Source organism: Xiphophorus couchianus, chromosome 6 (genome assembly GCF_001444195.1).
Source record: "Xiphophorus couchianus chromosome 6, X_couchianus-1.0, whole genome shotgun sequence".
In the NCBI taxonomy this organism is placed as follows: domain Eukaryota; kingdom Metazoa; phylum Chordata; class Actinopteri; order Cyprinodontiformes; family Poeciliidae; genus Xiphophorus; species Xiphophorus couchianus.
The window spans coordinates 8,960,816-8,983,089 of NC_040233.1; the positions used below are offsets into that span (position 1 = coordinate 8,960,816).

Here is a 22,274-nt window from a genome sequence, read left to right on the forward strand (position 1 = left end):
TTTATGTGTTAAATCATGAATGATAAGAATTTTACTTCTCATTTTATCCTAAACAAGAATAGTGGATATGTGGACATACAGTAAGTCTCTGTACAGATGCTACGTTGGTAACCAAGTAACATCGATATATTTTTGGTGGAGTATACTCTAATGAAGGTCAAATTCATTTTTCATAAGCAAAGTATTTATTATTCCAGTAAATATATGTAAACCTAATCACATATTACGTTATGCGTATGCTCGCGCTTTATGAAAACGTTGGGCTTTTTGTCCCCAACACTTCGCCGTAATTCTGCCGTCAAGTGTCGCTGATTGTCGCAGTCTTCACTTCAGCAGCAGAGGTCACAACAAACCGTTCAGGTACACCTATTTATCTTTTTTAAGCTTTACATTATACAGAGTTTTCTGTTGCCATATCTCGGGTTGCGGTTCCACATTATTATCGCAAACGAAGCAGTGAGCTAAAACAGGTCTCAGAGTGAATTTGTAACATCATAGACTAATCTAGCTAGCGTGCTAGCTGAGAAAACACCGACTTCTATCAGAAAGAGTCCAGCTATTAGGTTATCTAAAGAAAGACATATTAACGTAAATAAGTGTGTTGTATGCTGACATCGATGTACTTTGATACATTACAGTTGTGGTTCCTGTTGTATCACATTAAAATGGCCTCTTTTCAATTTTTCTGCTAAAAACCTGTAGCATCAATAATATGGCCAGATTTACACTGGTATAATAAAACATACATAATTAAGTGGAAAGGAAAAATAATTCAAACTGTAATTTAATTAGTTTTATTGACGTACATTTTAAGCTTCACTAAAACAGATTAAAAAGCATCTTCATAAATCATGTCTTGGAAGAACGTCACCATACGAAGAGTTTCTAATGAACGTAATGAAATTTGTGAATGTTGTACAGCTGCGGTCATAGAAGAGCACAAAACATGTATAAACCCAGCATTTTAACCATGTCTGTGAAGCTTTCTTCTCCTTGTTTTCATTATTTATCTTAGTTACGGTGAGTTGTACTAAACATTTACAACCGCAGATTTGATTTATTTTCTGAAAGAAAACACAAAGAGCATTTGAAGCACCAACAAGATGAGGACTGAGAAACATTTTTGCTTTCAGCATGGGAGGTGATCACGGCCACAGCAAGATGTCCATGCCGGACTGGCGGCAGTGGAAGGTGGAAGGAACCCCGCTGGAGTTCACGCAGCAGCGACTGGCAGCCAGGGGCCTCAAAGACCCGTGGGCACGGTCAGTATTTTTACACACATGCACAAATATCTGAGGGAAGTAAGTAAATTAATTACGGTTCAACAACTAAAGCAACAAATATGAAAAATAAAAAGTTTCAACAGCCCATTGAACCTTTAAACTAATATTTTAAGGCAACTTTTGATTCAGTTTCAGCATTAAGTTGTCTTGTGTTTACACCTGCCATTGATTGCGCTGACTGTGATTAAACAGAATTGACAAGGTGTCTGTGCATCCTTAGAAAGTCTTAAATTAATGTTTCTAAATTAAGGCCTTAAGTGTCTTAAATTAATTTAATATATTACAATTAGCCTGTAATATGGGCAGAGTTTCCAATCAATTTATCAAAGTCTGATTTTTATGCTGGATAAATCTGCCATATTAACAAGGTTGCGTTTGTATCCAAGGTGATGTCTGACTGTCTTCTCCCCTCTGTCTCTGTCTGCCTGCAGCAACGAGGCATGGAGGTATTCAGGCGGATTCGCGCGCGCGGTCACTCTGTCGGAAGTTCTGTTCCGAGGATTTAAATGGGGCTTCGCTGCGTTCACAGTCGCTCTGGCAATAGAGTACACCATGTTTCCTCCAAAGAAAGGCGGACACTGATTCTCCTCCCTGGAGCCAGTGTTATGTAATTTGATCTTATGATATTCTGCATTTTCAGTTTAATAAAGCTTCTTTTGATCACCTTTATGGATTTATTTTTATTCTTTACGGTGTTTAAAATCAAGATTTTACCACAATTTTAAAACTTCCTTTCACCACACTGATAAGGATGGAAACGGAGAATTTGCAGCTCCACCTACTCTTGCTTCCTCTTCCTGCTCAGTTTCCTGAGGCAGAGCTTCAGACATTTATACGTCAGTGCCACAAAAACCAACAGCACGGTAGCTAGTACGGCCATGACGTCCAGGCTGTGGTACTGGAACCAGTACAGGTCATGGAAAGCAGGTCTGAGGTGTTTCGCTCCTTTATGTTGCATCACAAATTCAGTCCAGAACACTGACAGATCCAGAGGGTCGATCGGCCGGTCGTTATGAAGAGCCGAAAGCTTCCCGATGTTCTCCTTGTACCTGAGCGCACACACGGGGATGGAACAGGTTGAACTCACAGCTGAGGTGAGGAATGTTTCAGCTGCGCCGCCTCCTACCTGGTGTCATTGATGACCTCGTTCAGCCCCTGCAGCAGGGATTCCGTGGTGAGAGCGGTGATATCCAGCACGACTCCGGCTTCTCTGCTCACTATCTTGTGTGCGTTGTCGGGCTGCTCTGCGCTCAGTGGTACCATCACCATGGGGACGGCGTGACACAAGCCCTCAAATGTCCCGTGTGAGCCGGCGTGAGTGATGAAAGCTCGAACTCCAGGGTGGGCTTGGAAAAGATATCAAATTATTTACGAAATTAGATGTTTTATATGCCTGAGCAGTGATATGTCCTCCTTCCAGATGTTTTAGATAGATTTCCTACCTAACAGGTCGTTCTGAGGCACCCATTTCATCATCTTCACGTTGTCTGGGATTCTGTTTGGAACCTTGCCAGTGTACCTCCATATCACCTATCAAAAGTGTTAATAGAGCTTTTAGTTTGGAAACCTTGAAATCACCTGCAGAAGTATTCACACCTACTGAACGTTTTCAAAATCAGTATTGCGTGATTCTGAAATGAAAGGAAAATTCTGAAAAGTGTGGCATGCATTTGCTTTTCAGTACAACTTGTTATCGTACCAGAGAACAGCTGGTATTAAATTACATTGAGTTAGACTCAAATAGATCATTGTAAAGTATGTGTAATGTTGTAAATAGTGTTTCCTTTTCCATTTACTTCACGGTTTTGCATTTTGTGTTGGTCTGTGTCTTTAAATTACAACATGACAAAATGCAAGCATATTTAAGGAGCATGAATGGTTTTACAAGGCACTGGATGGCTTTATATTGTTATCCACTAGTGTCCTTGTACCTTCTGAGGAATCTGGCTGAAGGCATCCAGGAAGGTAGAAGTGATGTCATCTGGCAGCTCTGAAACCATGGTGCCCAAAGTGAACACCACGAACCCATGCTCGCCTGATAACCATGACGCCAAATCCTGAAAACACACACATCAGAGCTTCTTAAGGTTTCTTCTCACCCAGAGGCGTTAAGTTAAGGAGGAATGTCTGAAAAGGTTTGAAATTTGGTAAAAATGTCTCACTTCAGGAAGAGGGTTCCTCACTTTGCAATTGATCCCACCGACCAGGACAACGTTAGGCATGAGAGGACGGGGAAACTCCAGCGTAAAGTCAATCCTTATGTGAATAGAATTACAAGAAAATTCACACACATTTCTTCATTGTTGTCTAAGCCTTGAGGCCTCAGGGAAGGATGACCTTATGTATTTTGGCTCAAAAAAACAAACAGCTTATCTTTGTTTTCTGAACAAATTATTGTTGTGAGCTCTAATAAGATGAAAGGAGACATCCAGATTTTTATGAGATATAAGTCCTAAAGTCAAGTTTATAGGAGAACCGGCCCGAAGGATGTTCAAGTTAAGCAGCTACATTTATGGCCTCAACACCACCAGAGGGCCTCCAAGAGCAACAAGCTAGCATGATAAATATATATGTTTAAAATAACATATATATTTATATGTTATTTATAAATAACACATAAGTGTTATTTATAAATAAATAACACACTAAATGCTGTTACACATGAAAACACAATTTCCATATAATTTTTCTAGATGTTACTCAAAAAATAGATTAATCTCTTCCTGCTATTGGCTGCTGCCACTGTTGGAGAAATATAAGATATTAAACTTGATGACTTGTTTACTGTAAATTTGCTGTTTATCCGCTGATGTTACTTTCAAATAATGTGGCAATCCGTATATCAAAATATATATATATATATTTTAGTTTGCTACTCCTGTAAGATTAAAATCAACAGTTGTAATAACACCGGCATGATGTAAGCTAATTACAAATGAGGCTAATAATAGTAGAGATGTTACAGATGTAGAGTGGCTTATGAAGAATAGACCACCTGGTGTCGACAGATGCTCAACATCAGGGAATCTGTATCCCCCTATATCATCACAACCATAGTAGTTGTGCTGATGAAAACAAAGTAGAGGAAAAAATAAGATAGAAAAATAATCTTATGACATCCTACCTGAGCAGCCAGATAGCGGACTCAGCAAAAAGCTCTGCCACGCTCACCTTCTCTTCCAGGAAGTCATAGGCTATTTGGTCAAAGTGCCAGTACATCAGCCGGCAAAACAACGGCTCCAGTAACGCCACCTGTGGGTCAGAAACGAAGCCGGACAATGGCTATGGTGTACAAACCCTGGCATCATAAAATCAAAATGAAAAATTGTGTTGTTTTTTTTTGTTGTTGTTTTTTGATCACAGAGTTGACACAAAACTTTTCAACGGACACATTTTTGGTCAATTATGAAATTGTGTCCAAACATTGCAAAACTACACAGCGTTAGCCTAAATTTGGAGGTTGTTTTTTTGCTTATACTAAACATTTTTGATTCAGAGCTGGAGGAGCCATCTTTTATTTTCCACTAGCTGTACTCACCAAAGTGTTGATGAGTCGCTCCTTAAAGCTCATCCTGTCTGTGAATCCGGTGAAGAATCGAGGCACAAAGGAAGGTGGGGAGGGACAGCCTGAAGCCTTCATATCCAGAGAGCAGGGAACCCCCCGCAGTAAGTTAATGGTGGGGATACCTGGAAGTGATTTAGCACAGACTGATGAGAGGGTACACACGATTCATACACTGCTCCCTGTGGTGGCTCACAGAAGAAAATGGCACTATTTCAATTCAATACTTTATTAATCCCAAAGGGAAATTAAATAATATTATTAATAATAATATGTACAAAATTAGAGATTAAAGTACAGATTTGAAAGAGTACCTTTTGAAAATAGGTACTCTAAAGTAAACATACTTTTCATTAAGCCTAGATTTATGTTTTTGACAATTTTTTTGGGTCTGAAGTAATATTCTAATCTTAAATGTGTTTTTATTAGCTGATAGCAGAAACTCATGATGCTTAAGAGAAATGAAGGAGCTAAAACATGAGGTTTTTATTTAACTAATCTATATATTGTGTTTCACTTGGTGACTGAGTGACTGAAACCAATGGAGCTTTACATATTATTCTGATTTAAGTAATCTAATCCATTAATTGTGAAGAAAATAATTTACTTTCATTAGGTACAGAAAGAAAGATGGAGGGTTATTGGGGATTGTTTTTTTTTTTCAAAATGATTGAACCATGACTTGCATTCAAAAAGTTTAGGCGCTTGTTAGAATCCTCGGCTGCCTCTTTATGTTGGCTTGTAGTTTTGTGATTTCATGTTAGTTCAAGTGGCTTTTTCTGTGGTGGAACTTGTTAAAAAGTGTGTGATCCATTGCATGGAAGAACAAATCCACCACCTAATCCAAAGAGGGGTAATTTACCTAGCTTGTGAGCAATTAGCAAGCCTGTTGGGACCATTGGGTCAGTCAGAACTGCATCGAAGTTCTATGAAGGAATTGAGACAGAAGGAGAGGAGAAAAATACTCAGTACTTTGTGTTGGATTTTCACATAAAATACCTTGACGTTTGTGGTTGCTGAGGCATAAATGCCTAAAAAATGTAATCGCAGAAAATAAATGGATAAAAAAAACAACTTGTTTTTTACTTGCCGTGAAAACAAGGAATCCCAAGCAACATACGGAAATATTCCTTGAAAATATTTGTTCTCATGCGCCTGCACTGCATTTTCAGAGGGTAGTTCAGGCAACATACCAGATAAAACTTAAGCAAAAACCATATCTTTTGTGTATAATTGTAATGGAAAATTTTATAATGTGCTCCTCACCCCTCTTCTGCTGTAGGTATTTCTACATAGTCTTATCATGAGATTGGTCAAGCTGCACTCACATAGACCTCTCCAGTGTCATATAACAACAGGGGATCTCCTTGATCCTGGAGACTATTCTAAGTGTTACTTCCCCAATGTAGAACTTATCTGCCCTCTTTAGCATGAAAGCACAACCCCCTCTCCTTAACAATGGACAAATGGCAAGACCATCTGTGTTGGGCTCCACAGAATCCCTGGTACATCACTATCAGGGATTCACACCTCTAGTCCAATCAAGTCTCTCTTCTCTGACCAGAACCTATAAAAGGAAGCCAGATCCACTGTTAGTCAGAGCAGACTTGACAGACTCCTTTGTCTCTATATTTCTGTTCTCACCTTACAAGGTTTTAATAAATTTCTTATTTCTTCTCATCCAGACTCCTGTTAAAGTATTTTTTTCCACAACAATAATCTAAAAATCTATCCCCGTGTTGTATATTCACTCACCTGCTGTGCCAGATGAGAAATGAGGCTGGAGTTGAACAGAAGACTCTCTGCTGTGGTGTGAATAAAGCTCATAATTTTCTGGATCTGACCGAATCGCTTCTTTATCTTCTCCATTAAAGGCTGTGCCGACTTCTCCAAGATGTCCTTGTGTGAGGCCATCACAAAATCCATGTAGTCCCGGCCATAGGGAACAGGATAGGTGATTGTATCATAGTACTTCCCTGGACCCATCCGTATGCTGAGCTCCGGAATCACCACGATGACCCTGTGTCCACGCCGACCCATTTCTTGTGCGATGGCTTTTATGCCCACCCAGTGGCTCCCATCCATAGGCACCACCAGCAGGTTACCTAGAAATCCTGAAGAAGAGACGCTTTTTTCTAGAATGGTGTCGGTTTCTTTGACTTTGCTTGTCTTGACAAGCTTGGGAGTCTCTGCAGAGTCCTTTACTTTCCCTGCAGCACCTCTTCCCTCCACAGCCATGCTCAGGAGGAATAATACCAAAAAATATGCTTTCCTCATTCTTCGACCTTCCTTCTTCATGTATCGCCAATGAAAAAAAATAAAAACAATAAAAAGATTTACCTTAAAACCCTTCTTTCCTCTCCTTTGAAAACAAGTGTGAACTTTTCACGCCCTTTGCTCCTCTTCCTACTGGAGCTCCTCTAGGAGTTACAGTTACAAGTGTTCAAAGTCCTTAACAAAAGAAAAACAATGATCTCAGTTTACTGTAGTCAGAGGTCAGAGTGTTGGTTCTTTAGGATTTAGATACTAAGTGATTACATTTCTCCTGTTGCTGATGTTTCCTCAGCCAAAGAACTGAGGTAAGGTTCAGTGGGCGTCAATAACGGGGTTCACGAGTGTTTACACAAACTTCAGTAATCTCAATCCGGAGAAAGTTGTGGAATTTGCACCATTGATACTGGACCAAGCCAGCCTTTCCTCTCATTGTGGAACAAACAAACAAACATGCTGGTGACCATTTGAAAGAGCAACCTGAGCAATTTTCCCCTACTTTAATGTTGTTTCTATGGTGATAAGATCCAGGTGAAAGATCAAATCAAATGTATTTACTGTATATATAGAAATCTGTGAATGACTGAAAGATCTTCAAAATGTTGATTTTAGTTTTTCATTTAGCAAAGGTAATTAGAAATGTTGTTTTTGCACACTTTTGATAATGTTATAGTAAAAACAACTACAATACATTGTAGAGAAATGGATCTTAGAGAATTAGTACTGTGAGACTTTTTGTTGATTAGGTTGCAGATACTTTAATAAATAGAGTAATAGATTTCTCTATCAGATAAATAATACTGACTAAAGGTTGACTTGTACCACGTGGTTCTGTGTTAGATACCGAACTGTTTATGTATGACTTAGTTTTTGCTTCCATTTCAACAAATTTTGAAATCTAGATGTTTAGTAATATATGTTCAGTTGAGAAGGAAATCAGAAGATTGCACATTCATTGCTCAGTTCTGTTTAGTCAGTCTTTTTTAAGTTTCTAGCCTCGTCAGTGACTATTTAGTAAAGATGTACACACCAAAAACACTTCCAAGGATACCTAGGAAAAACATGAGATAAACAATGCTATATCTGCCGATAGTGTGTAGTCAATTTATTATTCTATTGATCATTTACAAAACCAGTGCACAGCTACTACAACTACTACCAACGTAGGACAATTATTGAAGAATTTTGAATTAATCATGAAGTTAGAATGTGGCCAAATTCTGGGGGGGGGGGGGGGGGGGGGGTCGACTTGACAGAAGGAACCTTAAAAGTCTAATATTAGAATAGACTTATTATAGAATAATCTATATTTTGGTCTCATCCAATATAGGTAGAGACAAAAATGTGGCGATTGACGAATGTGAAATATAAGATAGCTTAAAAAAAAACCAATGACCCAGTTAGGTGCAGAGAAATATGTTTAAAATCCTTAAATCCTTCTTAAAAATATGAAATTACTTCACCGCTATCGCTCATGGCCAGCAGGTGGCGGTGTCATGGAATTCTTCTCTGCCATAGAGGAAGTCTGGATAGAAGTGATGGCTCGTGATTGGCTCATCGGAGTTCCTTGCATCGCCTCGCGCACCTTTCCTCCCGACTCCTAGTAGATGAGACGGAGAGCTGCACATTCCAGCGCGAGCCGGTGTGTAAGCGCGGTTATCTTCCTCTTAGTTTTAGCAGGCGAATGAAGCAGCTAGGAGCATGTCTGAAGATGACAGCTGTGAGGGAAGTGAGCCGACGTGAGTTTAAAATCCCAACACGGTTCAGTAGAGAGCGGCGAACCTGGCGCCGTGAATGTCCTGTTTGTTTTTAGCCTAGCCTGGTTTCCCCCTTGGTTCAAACTTTAGCTGGAACAAAAGTGTTTATTTTCTCCAGGAGTTGAACGTTTTCGATCAAGACACGGGAGACTTTGCGAGTCCCGCTTAGCTTTTTTGTCGTTTTGTTTTTCGTCGTTTTATAATATAAGTTAATTTCATGCTGTTTAGCTACAGTTTCTAACCGTGATCCTCCTGCTAATCGTTCATTGGATACATTGATACATTTGCCTGACAAAAATGTATCCTAAAACCTGATGCAACTTAGACGTCGCAGGTTGTGAATTTTATTTTCATTTAGTATCATAACATATCAAGAGTACATATTAAGTCAAGAAAATATTGATCTTTTCTGAAAACTAAATTTCACAGGCTGCCTATTATTGATGTGATGTCAACAATAAGGGAAAGGAACACCATGTTTTAGCTAATCTGCAGCTGTAATATTTCTATATCTGTCATGATTATTATTATTTTTTGTCTCCAAATATTGCAGGTATGATACAACTGACTTTGACGTGTCTCACTCACTGTCCATAAAAGTTGAATATTACAGGTAAGCTGGTAGGATTTTGAAAGGAAACACATAAAAGTCCTTACTTTTGATTGCTCATCCACAGGGAACAGCGTAACATGTGACCGTGTAATTAATCGCTGTTGCTCTTTCACAGATCATTTGAGTACACCCTGAATTGGACAACGGCCATGTCTCTCCGACGATCCTCCAGACTAAAGTTCCCCCAGAAAAGTCCTGCGCCGGACGAAGATGTCGCTCGGCCTCGCGGTAAGACCCGGAGAGGAAGGATGCGGTTGGAGGAGACCCATGCAGATGAGAGCGAGGGGAGAGACATCATCGACCTCATCGCCAGTAATCCTTTTGCCAAGGAAGGGGCTGCGAGGGAGGCTGTTGGCACGCTCAGTTATGGACTGGATCAGTCAAATGATGAAAGTGGCTCTGAAAGCAGCAACAACAGCATAGATTCCGGTCCGTCCAATCTGTGCTATGATTACAGAGGCGAGCTTTACAGTGACTTTTGCTCGGCTTGCCACAAGCTCTACGAGAAGGCTAAAAGGTTGAAGACGCCGATCAGAAGCAAACTTCTAGATAACGGTTAGTTTATTCGTGCAAGTCCTATGCTAAGAGAAATTAAAAAGTAAAATATGGTGTAAAAAGTTGTGGATGAGAAAATAGGAATGCATTCATGGTTTAATAGCATTACCAGGGTTTTCGACCTCCCCCCTGAAGTCCTGAAAGAGTCCAAACTGACGACTCTGATGGCTCAAATTAGCATCCCTTCTTCAATTGTAAATGTGGCCATTGACTGTTAGGCCAGAAGGTAGGAGTGTGAATAGTCCATGTTGGGGGTGGGTGCGATCTATGATGGAGGCAGCTCTACAGTAGACTCTCCTGTAGGTAGTGCTCTTCAGTTTAGTTTTGAAGCATACATGAAGTGTTTTTGGAGAGATGTTACCTTTTGCAGCTGATCCATGATGTTGTGCTGCATTATCCAGGTCATTTTGCCAAATGTACATAGAGTTTGCAAAACATACAATCTGTTTCAAAAAATATGCAAAGGTTTTTCTAAAAGAAATTAGTAATGTTTTTTTTTTAAATAAAGCTAAGTGGGTTTAAAATGACAGTTTAGAAATAAACTAACCAAATTAATTGTGTTGATCCACCTCAAAAAAATCATGCAAAAAGTGTAAGCAAAAGAGATCTGGGAGACTTTGCACATGCAAATTTGCATGCAGCCTTTTGTGCAGTGGAGGATAAATAGGTGACTGCTTCACCTATTTAGTTCACAAGAACTAATGGCATTTATTTCAGTCATTATCTTGCGGGGGGGGTGACCAAGGTTCCATCACTATGTGACAGCTGGTCAGCAAACCTGGCAAACCCAAGGATCATTGCAACTATGGACCGAAACCGCTTCCAAGGCATCATGCTTTGATGACATGCTTACACGCAGTGAGCGAGCGGAGACCGATAAGTTTGCTGCAATCTCCGATGTTTGGGGATTGTTTGTCACTAACTGCATCGCATCCTACAACCCTGGTTGACACATCACCATTGATGAACAGCTTTTTCCATCAAAGACTCGCTGCTGTTTCCTGCAATACATTGCAACAAAACCGGACAAGTTTGGCATCAAGTTTTGGGTGGCTTGTGACTTGAAATCAAAGTACATCTGTAATGTCTCCCCATATCTTGGCAAGGACCCCAGTCGTCCCAGCGGGGAGAGACTGTCCGAGACTGTAGTGATGAGGCTGATGGAACCGTTCATGGACAAGGGCAGAACTGTAACCACGGACAATTTCTTTACATCACTGTCACTTGCACAACGACTGCTTAGCCAGAAAACCACTATCCTCGGCACGGTCAACAAGAGACGCCGGGAAATTCCTCAATCCGCTAGACAGATGGATCGCACTAAATTCACCACTCAGGTGTTTTCAACCACTGGTGCCACGCTGACGGTGTATGCGCCCAAAAGGAAGAAGGCCGTTTACGTTCTCAGCAGCATGCACAGCGTGGTTGAGACTGAGGATACCACCAAAAGGAAGCCAAACACGGTCACACAATACAACAAAATAAAGTGCGGTGTGGATGTGATGGACCAAATGGTGCGGGAGTACAGCGTGCGTGCAGGAACACGGAGGTGGCCAGTTGCGGTGTTCTACAACATGATTGACATGGCAGCACTGAATGCACATGTGCTTTATCAGGCATGCATTGGGGTGCAGGAGAGACGGGTGGACTTCCTGGTTGAGCTTGCAAAAGAGTTGGGTAACTCTCATGTGAGTGAGAAGAAGGCACACAATGAGAAACTGCTTCGGCAACAACCTTCCACACCCAGCTCAGGCAAAAGGGCGAAGTGTCAGGTCAACCATCGATGCAGGAACAATTGTGCAACTGTGAGATGCGTTGAGGCCATTACCAGGGTAATGGCCTTATTTACAGAACAAAAGCGCCTGTTCACACCTGCTTATAGGATGCTAGCTAAAATCCTTCAGGTCAGTCGACCCGTCTCTGGGCTAGAATGTTAAATGACCCTTCTCTGGTAATGCTAGTTCAAACATAGGAACTCTAACACTGCTACAGAGTTTTTGGGGCGGTTTTTATGATTATCTGCTTACCGTCAGTGAAAACATGACATTTCAAATTTTAATATTACACCAGATAAATACAATTTTAAATACAGAAATCCTGGCTTAATGAAAAGCATGTTTAATACTTTATCTTAGATTAGATTAGAGAAGCGTTTCCTGAAATTAGGGAGGGAAACCGTTTCCGTGACGTGATTTACATAATCATAATCATTTACTGAAATGCGAATTTCCCCTCTGAGGATTAATAAAGTATTTTCGTTCATTCATAATCTCCAATAACTCCTGGAAAAAAACATCTCCAAGCAGAACAACATCCCCCCAAAGCGCCGCCTCCTTACACTCTTCCCACAATGCTTCAGGTTGTCTCGTCAGACTCGCTCACATCTTCAAGCTCGTCCAAATGCTATTTTTCTGATAAATTAACTTCCAGGTCAAAAAAGATCATCAGTATTGGTCATATTGTTGTGCCTACTCAATAGGGCTGCATTTAACAATTATGTTAGTTATTGATTAACTATATTAATTATGCTGGTAATTGATCCGATTTTTAAAAGTTGGCACATTCTAAAGTTTTTTTAATTTAATCACTTGTGCCTTTTTTTTTTTTTTACACAATATTAGCAATAAATCAAAAGATGAAAATAAACAAATAAGCCAATTTTTTAAAAATTAAAATTAAACAAAGCTAGGGTAACCCTAACCCTCTAGTGAATTAGAACCAGGTGAAGCCAACACTGCCACATATTTACTGACATGTATTTTTATCTTAAGTGCAAAATGTACATGTATGTTGTACAGTTCTGGCTTAATTATTGCTTGAATGTGTTGTTTCTTTCAGTAAATGCCCTTTTTCTGAGTCTTTGTAGTCCAGTAAGCGATTTAATTGATTACTAAATTAGTTGACAATTATTACAATGATAAATTAATCACAATTAATCGTTTCAGCCCTAGTGCGCACCGTTATTTATCTGAATAGCTATGGTCATGGTTCATCTCATCCTCTTTATTGTACATTTATTCACAAAAAAACTCTTATTCACCATAAACTTTTAAAGAAAGCCTCTGCAATAAGAAATATCTAATCCCCCATCTGACATGGACTCTTACGGTCAAGTTTCTCTTTCAGATCCCAAGTCTCTGACCTGTGACCAATGGGTTCTGATGAAAAGATGGAAGCCTAAAGGACAACCTGGTGCCAGACAGTAAGATACCTGTAGGTGTGTTTAATAATAGCTGCTGCTGTTCATATGCATGCTTATATTGCCTGTGTCCTGACAGGAAGTTGTTAAGTCACATTCAGCTGCATGATGGAATCGTTATGAGACGAGGAGACCAATCCTCACCTTGTTCGAGGCCGCACATTTTCCTCAAGAGGTAAACTGTGTGCTTACCTGTTTTCAGTTTTTGTCATTTTCATGTAAAAAAACAGTGACGTATTAGGGTCATTGTATTAAAAGGAACAGTAAATTTTAGCCCCCCAAAATTCTTGAAAGAACAAGGATAATGTTTAAAAAGAAATTTAATTTGCTAGAAAAGAATTTTCTTTAAAAAAGCGTGGAAGAATTTCAAAAGTTGAACAAAAATTTTTGTTTTTTTAGATATAGCAATTACATGCCGTCATATAAAACAGCTTCACATGTGATATTCCGTCCGTGCCAGGAACCTGAGACGGGCCAATTCCACGGCAGAAAATCAGAAGAAGAAAAAGAGGAGCAGGGGGACGAGGGGTAGTTCTCAAGGTTCCCGCGTTGCTAAGCAGAAGCGTCTCCAAAACAACAGTCTGCACCAGCACACAAATACAAAAGGCAAACTCGGCAACCCGAACAGGTTGTCGACCATGCCGAGTTTTTGCAGCGACAGCGACCCCGGAGCTCAAATAAGTCCAGAAACGGAGGGTTGTTCTAAGAACGGTGTGACTGAACTCGCTCCGTCATCAGCGGCCCTGAAGGCCCCAGCATCAGCGGCGGTCCGAGCCCCGAGGAGAGCACCGAAGAAGACGTGCGAGTTCAGAGATCTTCTCGTTCAGCTGCGGGGGAACAGCAGCATGATCGTCAGAGAAACATCCTAACAACATGGAGGCGTCCGTCTTTATCGAAGCAGATTATTTAAACTATTTTTTGAAGTGTTGGGTTTGCTACTCTAATTCTGTTGGATTTGTTTTCGTTAAATTGTTGTTGCAGTTTCATAAACTTTCACATTCATTTATTTTTTGTTTGCTTGTATTGAATTGAAATTCCCATGCAACTTAACTGTGAATAAATTAAACATTTTTACCAGTTTATCTTTTGCATCTGTCTCTGTAGTGCGACACCCGCCACATTTATTGCCACCTGTGATAAAGATGTTTAAAAAGTCTTTATTTAGATTAATCTTTTATTACTAATTTGAGCACAGTTGTGGAAGTGGATGGCTGTGGGCAGAAAGGATCCTGTAGCAGTCAGTGTTGCTGTTGCTGCATAACAGTTCTCACAAGGAAGATGTTTGGCATTGTTGGTAATTTTCTTGATTTTTATGAAGAATCCTTCTTTGCACAGTCATCTCCGCAGGCACCAGTCGGCTGCTTCTGTTCAAGAACAGAAGCAGCCTTTTCTTCTGCAAATCTTGAAGATTAATGGTATAAATATTGACACTTTGTCAATATTTTGTGTCATCTCTTTTTACTTTGGACGAATGAAGATTTTGTGTCTCGTGAATCTCAGTCAGACTTTGTCAGTGTTTTTTTGTCTTTTTGTTTAGCCTTTTTTTGAAATAATTTTCTACATCAACCTTTACCACCAGTAGATGTGGTACTTTTTTTTTTTTTTTAAAGGAAACTTATTTGTTAAATCCAGCATAAGATTACTTGCTAATGCAATAGATCTTTCATTTGAAGACTTCACACATCTTTACAAGGTGTGACCTCAAAATTAGGTACACCAAAAACAAGGTGTTTTTTTTTTTTGTTTGTGCAAAGTTATCTTGACAACAAAATTCAAGGAAATGCCAATCATAGAACAAACATGTTTATTGTGAATGCTTAAGAATAGCACAGTGAAGTATACTTGGATTTTGAAAGCATAAAGAGAAGTGTAAGACTATGTACATTAATACTAAAGCGTATACTTGTACTTTGGTATAGGCTGTTATTTTTTAACTTATTTCTGTCACAAAGTACTGATACTGTACTTAAAATATCTTGATCCACATACAACATAAGCTGATGCCATTGACTCATGTCAGAATAAGTTTTTCACTACAAACTGATTCCTTCAATTTCTTCCATATGATGTTTTTTGTATCTAACTATACGTCAAATGTTTAAGCACTTTCAGCCATTTAAATATAAATATTTACCTTTTTTAGGACATGCAGGCCACAGCTTTTCTTATAACTTTTTAAAAAGTGTCCTAACCATCACACTACCATCATGGTGTTATTGTTTTATATTTTATTTTCTGAAATGCTATGTTAGTGTTACACCAGATGTAACATAAACCAAAACTTTCATAACTTTCACAATCAACTGCTTCTCAATGATACTATTTTCCTAATGCTATTAGATTCAACATATTGCATTACCGAGAATGCAACGGCTCTAATTTTATTTTTTTTTTAACTAAGCTTTTCTTTTATCACATCAAACGGTAGTCTTGCTTCCAGCATTTCAGTCCACTAGGTGGCGCCACCTTCCAAATACTGATATGTTTAATTCTTTGTCTCACCAACACAGAGGTTCCCAAAGTGTGGGGCGCGTCCCCTGGGGGGCCCAGAAAATCTTTGGGAACCACTGCACTAACAGATAACAAGTAATTTGTTGTGTTGAAAGAAAACTGCAATTATTTTTTGGAAACTTCTGGGTTTAATCAAAACCAGCAATTTGCCCACTTCTCCAGTTGCTGTGATGGCCACAAAAAAAAAAAAAAAAAAAAAAAAAAAATCAGTAAGATGTTCCAAATAGTAGAAATATCCTTTATTGTCCCAGATTAGGGTGAATTCACAAGTTTATCTCCAAAAGGCAGTTTTTGTGGAAAAATAAGTAGGATCAAAAAAGTATATTTTTTATTAATTTGCATGTTTTTCCCAAACAGCCAAGCAGTGGTGTGTTTAGGGAGATATTTTGGAGCAGGGAACATTGAGGAAGGGTGGGGGGGAAAGTGAGAAGCAGATAAGAGGCCAGGGGGGAACGCTTATGACAGTTTTCTTAAAGTTTGTTTTGGAGTAGACTCACTGTTTACTTATGGGTTAAGTGAATTGTTAGAGGATGGAGATTTCCAGTCAAAGCAGAGTCAGGAAATGTGTCTGCAGAGACACTTGAGTCTACATCAGATGCAGATGGGAGATAGGAATGCAGTCCTTTATTCAAATAAGCCGTTTAAAGACACGATGTGGCTTCGGACATATCATTTAAAGGATGTTCTTTAAAATGCCTGTGATTTTTTTTACATTTTTTTTTAGAGTTTGAACGTCTAAAAGATCTATCCTGACCACAGCATCACCATCCACAATGACTGAACATACTTGGATGATACACAGAGCATTCAGAAAGTATTCACAATGCTTTAGTTTTCCCACATTTTGCTATGTTACAGCTTTATTCCCAATGTCATTAAATTAATCTCTTTCCTCAAAATTGTACTCACTAATATCTCATTATGACAACAGAAAAACAGACAACCAAAAACAAATACACATTTGCATTCGTATTCACAGCCTTTGCTTAATACTTTGTTTATGAAGTTCAAGACTGAGCTGTTTTCACTGATCTTCCTTGAGATGTTTCTAAAAGATGGAGTGAACCTGTGGTAAATTCAGTTGATTGGATTTGCCAAAGTACACTCCTGTCCATATGAGCTCCCACGGTTAACAGTGCAGGTCACAGGTCAAACACCAACCATGAAATCAAAGGAATTGCCTCAAGACCTCTGAGACATGATTCTCTTCAGGCACAAATCTGGGGAAGGATCTGGAGACATTTCTGCTGCTTTGAATGTTCCCATGAGCTCAGCTGCCTCCGTCTTTGGTCGATTTAAGAAGTGTGGAACCAGCATGACTCTTCCTAGAGCTGGCCGTCTAAATTCAGCAACCAGAGGGGGAAGAGCTTTAATCAGAGAGGTGACCAAGAGCCCAATGGTCACTCTGTGAAAGCTCCAGCATTCCACTGTGGAGAGAGGAGAACCTTCCAGAAGGATAATCATCTCTGGAGCAATACACCAATCGGGTCTGGATGGGAGAAAGGCCAGATGAAAGCCACTCCTTAATAAAACAAAAATGGCTGCCCATTGGGAGTTTAACAAACAGGCACCTGAAGGAATCTCTGACCAGGAGAAACAAAACAACACAAACTTCTGTGGCCGATAAGAGAAAGACTCAACTCTTCGGTGTGAATGCCAGGCATCATGTTTGGAGGAAACCAATTCTTACAGTGAAGCATGGTGATGCCACCATCATGCTATGGGAACTGGCAGACCAGTCGAATGCAGTGATATACAGAGCACATCCTGGATGAAAACCTGCTCCTTCTTGACCTCAGTCTGGGGAAACGGTTCAATGTCCCGCAGGACAACGACCCAAAGCACAAGGCCGAGATCTCAAAGACTTCAGAACCACTCTGGGAATGTTCTGGAGATGCCAAGCCAGCCCAGAGTCCAAACTTAATTAATTGAACATCTTTAGAGAGATCTGAAAATGCCTGCACAGATGTCTCCATCCAGCCTGAAGAAGAATGAACCAAACTGGCCGATGATGAGCTAAGCTGGAGGCATTATATTAAAAAAAAAAAAAAAATGTTGAGGCTGTTTTTGATGTCCAAGCTGGATGAACAAAGTCTTAGGCAACAGATGTGAATACTTGCATAAATGTGATTACTTGGCTTTCTATTTTTAATAAATTAGCAAAAGTCTCAAAAATCATTGTCATAATGAGGTTTTGGTGTGCAGAATTTTGAGGAAAGAGAATAATTTGATATGACTTAGAATGTGTGTGTGAATGCTCTTCGGATTGGACTGTATCTACCAAAACTTCATGGGAAAAGTGGTTAAGTGTTTTATACTTACAAATGTTAAATTAGATCAAATTCCCTTCAATTGAACTGTTCCCCCTTAAGTGAATCGGTTGGCACAGTCCGTCTTCATGAAGTCGGAGCTTAAAATCAGAGCGCTCCTTCACTTTTCTCTTGGAAAGGTGACAATCTGATGCCAGAGACACAATCGTGATGCTTCACTGGCAAAGATCAGAGCAGGTCCTGCAGCCTGCTGTTTACCAGAACGGACCAGAGGAAGTCTGATAGTCATCTCACAGGATGTAACACTATTTTTTCATCAGGGGTCTCAATATCTCTCTCCCTCTCATGCATGTTCATTTCTACATGCTTTCATGCATCGTGCAAGACAGTGACGCACGTAAGGTTGACTTGTCCTGCTGTAACCCAGCAACACACACACACACACACACATTTTGTCTGCTTCTCAGCAGCGGTCTTTCCTATTGCCAATTGACCCTGATGATTACAAGCCAGAGGTCTCAGGGGCTAAAACAATTCAGACACGCACATGGTATCCTGTGATAGATCCAGTATTAACACCTGACACCTCGAAAACAGGAAAAAAGCCAGCAGACAGATGCTTTGGGGTGTTTGGAGGTGGAGCATGAGCACGGCTATAAAAACCCTGAGAAGGAAGTGTTGGCTTCACTCTGATGAGAAGGGAGACCGCCTCCATTATGTCTTACTATGAGGTAAGCCTGGCTAAGCTGCACACCACAACTTTCAGAGAACTCTCACAAATCTGGGAATAAACCTTTCTTCATCTTTTATCATGTGCCTTCAGCATGTCTACCTTGACTTCAACGACACAGGCTCTGGTTCTGGCTTCTGGGACGACGGAGAGAACCTGGAAGAGTCTTGCAATGTGGAGCACGGGATGACCGCCGAGCTTCACCGGGTCTTCTTGCCCGTGGTCTACGCCATAATCTTCGTCTTGGGCATAACCGGAAATGGTCTGGTGGTCGTGGTGTTGGGCTGCCAGCGCAGGTGAGAGAGGACAGGAAAGCGGGAGCAGGTGCACTGGGAGATAAAAATGAGTGCATTGATCAGATTCTCTCCATGCCTACAGGTCAAAGTGCAGCCTGACAGACTGGTATCGCCTCCATCTCTCTGCTGCCGACCTCCTCTTTGTTCTGGCTCTTCCCTTCTGGGCAGTGGATGCAGCTTTGGATGACTGGCGCTTTGGAGGGGCCGCTTGCATCGGCGTGCACGTGATCTACACCGTCAACCTGTACGGCAGCGTGCTCATCCTGGCGTTCATCAGTCTGGACCGCTACCTGGCAGTGGTCCGAGCGACCGGCACAAACACCGGTGGGCTGAGGCAGCTGCTGGCACACAAGGCGGTGTATGTAGGTGAGTACCAAGAAGCAGATCGGCATTCTCCTTTTCACCCTACTGAAACCAGAAGAGACATCTGAGGTCATCGTCCAAAAGATAAGACAAGACAAAACGACAGACATTCATAAAAAGATTCCTTGACAGATTTTCTGACGTTTGACTTGTTAGATGAAAAAGTTTCTGTGGGATGCCATTTGTAAAGCTAAACTGTAAAAAAAAAAAAAAAAAAAAAAAAAAATCACTTAAATTAACTGAATATTTAGTTAGCAAAATAAATATTCAATTTGGAGCAAAATTTTTAGTCTGAAAACTAAATATTTAGTTTGAAATTTAAATTAATATTTAAGTGTTTAAATATTTAATTTGTATGTAAATATTTAGTTAGCAAAACGAATATTTAATCTGGAGCTAAATATCTATTTTGAAAAATACACATTTTGCTCAGACTTTAACATTTAGTTGGAAGCTAGATGTCTAGCTTCCTAACTAAATATTTAATCTGAAAATATTTAGTTTGGAACTCTGACATTTATTAATGTAGGAAATGAATAATATGGTGAAAGTATTACTTGGAAAAATAAACACCCACAATTTTTGTTCGTATGACCAGCTAAATAAACCAAATTATTGCTGTTATTTTTTTTCACTGTGCAACTTTACAAACGGCACCCCTTAGTGAATAAGCATGTTCACGTCATAAGCTATTAAAAATCTTGGCAGACACTGATGTAAACAGTTACATGACATGAGCATATATTCATATTTTACACATGGCGCTAGGGCTCACCATCTACCAACTATCAGAGGAGTTGAAAACAAAACTAAACAATACGAAGCTAATCAACATCCTCCTCCTACTTCCTGTCGTCTCCTTCGCTGTTTTCGCCAGTAGTAACATCCGGCTGTTGATTAGGATGCCAAGAAAGTGTTTCCATTGCAGTTTTACAGAATACATTTATTTCGACATGACTGAAAAACCAATTTTAAATTTTTTATGGAAAAGTGTGAGATTTCTCGGAAATGCTTTTTTCCATTAAGCAAATTAATTTGAGTAATTTCAATTTGCACACTTTCAGGGTTAATGGAAACGCAGCTACTGATGAGAATGGTGCGATGATCCACAAACCCAAACGAGGTTCTGAAGCCTAATTTTGTCCTCCTCTGCTCTACAGGTGCTTGGTTGCCTGCTACCCTGCTGGCTGTCCCGGATATGATATTTGCCCGGACTCAGGAAGGCGGAGAGGGCGCCACCGTGTGCCAGCGCTTCTACCCCGAAGAAAACGCTCCCGTCTGGGTGGCCGTCTTTCACCTTCAGCTGGTCCTGGTGGGGCTGGTGATCCCTGGTCTGGTCCTTCTTGTGTGCTACTGCGTCATCGTCTCCAGGCTGACCCGGCCAGGCCCGTTGGGGGGCCAGAGGCAGAAGCGGCGGGCGGTCAGGACCACGATCGCCTTGGTTCTGTGCTTCTTCATCTGCTGGCTCCCTTACGGAGCGGGAATCTCCGTGGACGCGCTGCTGCGTCTGGAGGTCCTGCCCCGGTGCTGCAGGCTGGAGGCGGCTTTGGGCGTGTGGTTGTCTGTGGCGGAGCCCATGGCGTTCGCGCACTGCTGCCTAAACCCGCTGCTTTACGCGTTTCTGGGGGCCGGGTTCAAGAGCTCGGCCCGCAGGGCCCTGACTCTGAGTCGGGCCTCCAGTTTGAAGATTTTACCCCGGAGACGCAACGGGACTTCAATGACACCTGAGACGGAATCCTCCAGTTTACATTCCAGCTAAGGTCTCTCCGAGCTGCGCTGTGTTCTGTACATATTATGTGATATATGTAAGAAAGTTTAAAGAAATTATGAGAATAATGAGGTGCAGTCTGCTGGTCCATGACTTCTCCTTCTCTGTAGAGTTTCACTTGTAAATATTATTCATATACCTGTGTTTAGTGGCGCAAAAAAAAAAAAAAGGACATGCACCATATCCCTTATGTAAAATGATTTCTAGTCAGTATTTTCTGTATTTAACAGCTGTTGGTGCATGATGTGATCTATTGCACATGCACTTTCTACACTTCAGAAAGTGCAAAGTTGCGCCCCTGTCTGTGTACACACTGTAGCTTTGTACATGTTTCTAATAAAATATACAAAACCAAGCAATGAAAGCGTGTCTTTTTTTTTCTTGTGTTTCTTTTTTGTTTGTGCTTCCTGGTTGAAACTGATTGAATTCCCAGTTGCCCATTCAGTCTTTCACAGATAACAAAAATTCTCATAATACCCATAAAAAGAGTCCCTGTCCTTCCAGAGTCGGGTAAAGTTATGAGGAAACACATTTATAAGAAATACCAAAAAGTAACAGGAAATGTGGAAATCAAAACTAAGCTTTTTTCCTGCCTGATCTCCCATTGATAGCTGCTCTTATCTCAAAGCTTCAAATCCCTAATTGCTCTTTGGAAAAAACTTACGTTGTGCTTTACATAACCTGTGCCGTGAGGCAGAACTGGAGAGTCACAGCCGGACATGCTAAGCTGGATAAAAGCGTGTTGCACTGATGATGTTGGATCTCATTGACCATCGTCCATCCCTTTATGTTACTTGGTTAGCACTGAGCTGCATGGCATCTGGATTCACTGAAGCAAGGCTTCGAGAATTGAAACCGTCCCGAGAGCGGGTGTGTGATAACCAGGTGTGTTTCAATCGCAGTGTGTGAAACCGAGCTCGGTTTGTTTTGATGATATAAACAGTTTGCCTGTTCTACGTGGGAGAGGAGGAAAAACGAGCAGGTCAAAGAGGTTGGCTTTTTCCAACACCCCAATGCGCACACATCAACAGGAGAGCTTCCCACATTTCTTACTTCCACTTGGAAGTGACAGAAACAGAAGCTGGAAGTTCCTGTT

General features: G+C 40.6%; 4 protein-coding genes across 7 annotated transcripts; 3 read left to right on the top strand and 1 right to left on the bottom strand.

Moving 5' to 3' along the window:
- The first annotated feature begins 238 nt into the window (after window positions 1–238).
- ndufb3 (NADH:ubiquinone oxidoreductase subunit B3) lies at window positions 239–1,948 on the top strand. The gene is made up of 3 exons (XM_028020920.1): window positions 239–360; window positions 1,134–1,262; window positions 1,715–1,948. Exons 2-3 carry the CDS (start codon window positions 1,135–1,137, stop codon window positions 1,863–1,865), a joined length of 279 nt encoding a protein of 92 aa, XP_027876721.1. The 5' UTR covers window positions 239–360; window position 1,134; the 3' UTR covers window positions 1,866–1,948.
- LOC114146640 (UDP-glucuronosyltransferase 1-1-like) lies at window positions 1,946–7,424 on the bottom strand. Its single transcript, XM_028020912.1, has 9 exons — window positions 6,601–7,424; window positions 5,708–5,771; window positions 4,822–4,970; window positions 4,408–4,535; window positions 3,446–3,539; window positions 3,215–3,340; window positions 2,726–2,813; window positions 2,410–2,629; window positions 1,946–2,332 (listed from the first exon to the last, which is right to left on the bottom strand). The coding sequence occupies exons 1-9, from the start codon at window positions 7,141–7,143 to the stop codon at window positions 2,062–2,064; spliced, it is 1,683 nt and encodes a 560-aa protein (XP_027876713.1). The 5' UTR covers window positions 7,144–7,424; the 3' UTR covers window positions 1,946–2,061.
- Window positions 7,425–8,600: 1,176 nt separating this feature from the next.
- LOC114146642 (uncharacterized) lies at window positions 8,601–14,322 on the top strand. Of its 3 annotated transcripts, none has more exons than XM_028020918.1 (6): window positions 8,601–8,855; window positions 9,427–9,486; window positions 9,602–10,041; window positions 13,168–13,243; window positions 13,320–13,415; window positions 13,640–13,946. In XM_028020918.1, the coding sequence occupies exons 1-6, from the start codon at window positions 8,818–8,820 to the stop codon at window positions 13,770–13,772; spliced, it is 843 nt and encodes a 280-aa protein (XP_027876719.1). In that variant the 5' UTR covers window positions 8,601–8,817; the 3' UTR covers window positions 13,773–13,946. The 3 variants fall into 3 exon arrangements, with proteins under 3 accessions (XP_027876719.1, XP_027876717.1, XP_027876716.1); XM_028020916.1 differs by having other exon boundaries at window positions 8,645–8,762; window positions 13,701–14,322; XM_028020915.1 differs by having other exon boundaries at window positions 8,656–8,855; window positions 13,701–14,322.
- A 3,273-nt stretch (window positions 14,323–17,595) lies between these two features.
- On the top strand, window positions 17,596–21,534 carry LOC114146641 (C-X-C chemokine receptor type 4-like). Of its 2 annotated transcripts, none has more exons than XM_028020913.1 (4): window positions 17,596–18,752; window positions 18,845–19,047; window positions 19,130–19,413; window positions 20,571–21,534. In XM_028020913.1, exons 1-4 carry the CDS (start codon window positions 18,714–18,716, stop codon window positions 21,167–21,169), a joined length of 1,125 nt encoding a protein of 374 aa, XP_027876714.1. In that variant the 5' UTR covers window positions 17,596–18,713; the 3' UTR covers window positions 21,170–21,534. The 2 variants fall into 2 exon arrangements, with proteins under 2 accessions (XP_027876714.1, XP_027876715.1); XM_028020914.1 differs by having other exon boundaries at window positions 17,597–18,752; window positions 18,873–19,047.
- Window positions 21,535–22,274: the final 740 nt, after the last annotated feature.

Bases quoted from the DNA above. Each gene is read 5' to 3' on its own strand.
- LOC114146642 (XM_028020915.1), top strand. From the start codon at position 8,818: ATGTCTGAAGATGACAGCTGTGAGGGAAGTGAGCCGAC. The intron at 13,244-13,319 runs GTAAGATACCTG...GTGTCCTGACAG, and splicing joins GGACAACCTGGTGCCAGACA to GAAGTTGTTAAGTCACATTC. The intron at 13,416-13,700 runs GTAAACTGTGTG...CGTCCGTGCCAG, and splicing joins CCGCACATTTTCCTCAAGAG to GAACCTGAGACGGGCCAATT.
- LOC114146640 (XM_028020912.1), bottom strand. From the start codon at position 7,143: ATGAAGAAGGAAGGTCGAAGAATGAGGAAAGCATATTTTTTGGTATTA. The intron at 5,772-6,600 runs GTGAGTGAATAT...ATTCCTTCATAG, and splicing joins TTTCTCATCTGGCACAGCAG to AACTTCGATGCAGTTCTGAC. The intron at 2,814-3,214 runs GTACAAGGACAC...CACTTTTGATAG, and splicing joins TCAGCCAGATTCCTCAGAAG to GTGATATGGAGGTACACTGG.
- LOC114146641 (XM_028020913.1), top strand. From the start codon at position 18,714: ATGAGAAGGGAGACCGCCTCCATTATGTCTTACTATGAG. The intron at 18,753-18,844 runs GTAAGCCTGGCT...ATGTGCCTTCAG, and splicing joins CCATTATGTCTTACTATGAG to CATGTCTACCTTGACTTCAA. The intron at 19,048-19,129 runs GTGAGAGAGGAC...CCATGCCTACAG, and splicing joins GTGTTGGGCTGCCAGCGCAG to GTCAAAGTGCAGCCTGACAG.
- ndufb3 (XM_028020920.1), top strand. From the start codon at position 1,135: ATGGGAGGTGATCACGGCCACAGCAAGATGTCCATGCCGGACTGGCGG. The intron at 1,263-1,714 runs GTCAGTATTTTT...GTCTGCCTGCAG, and splicing joins CTCAAAGACCCGTGGGCACG to CAACGAGGCATGGAGGTATT.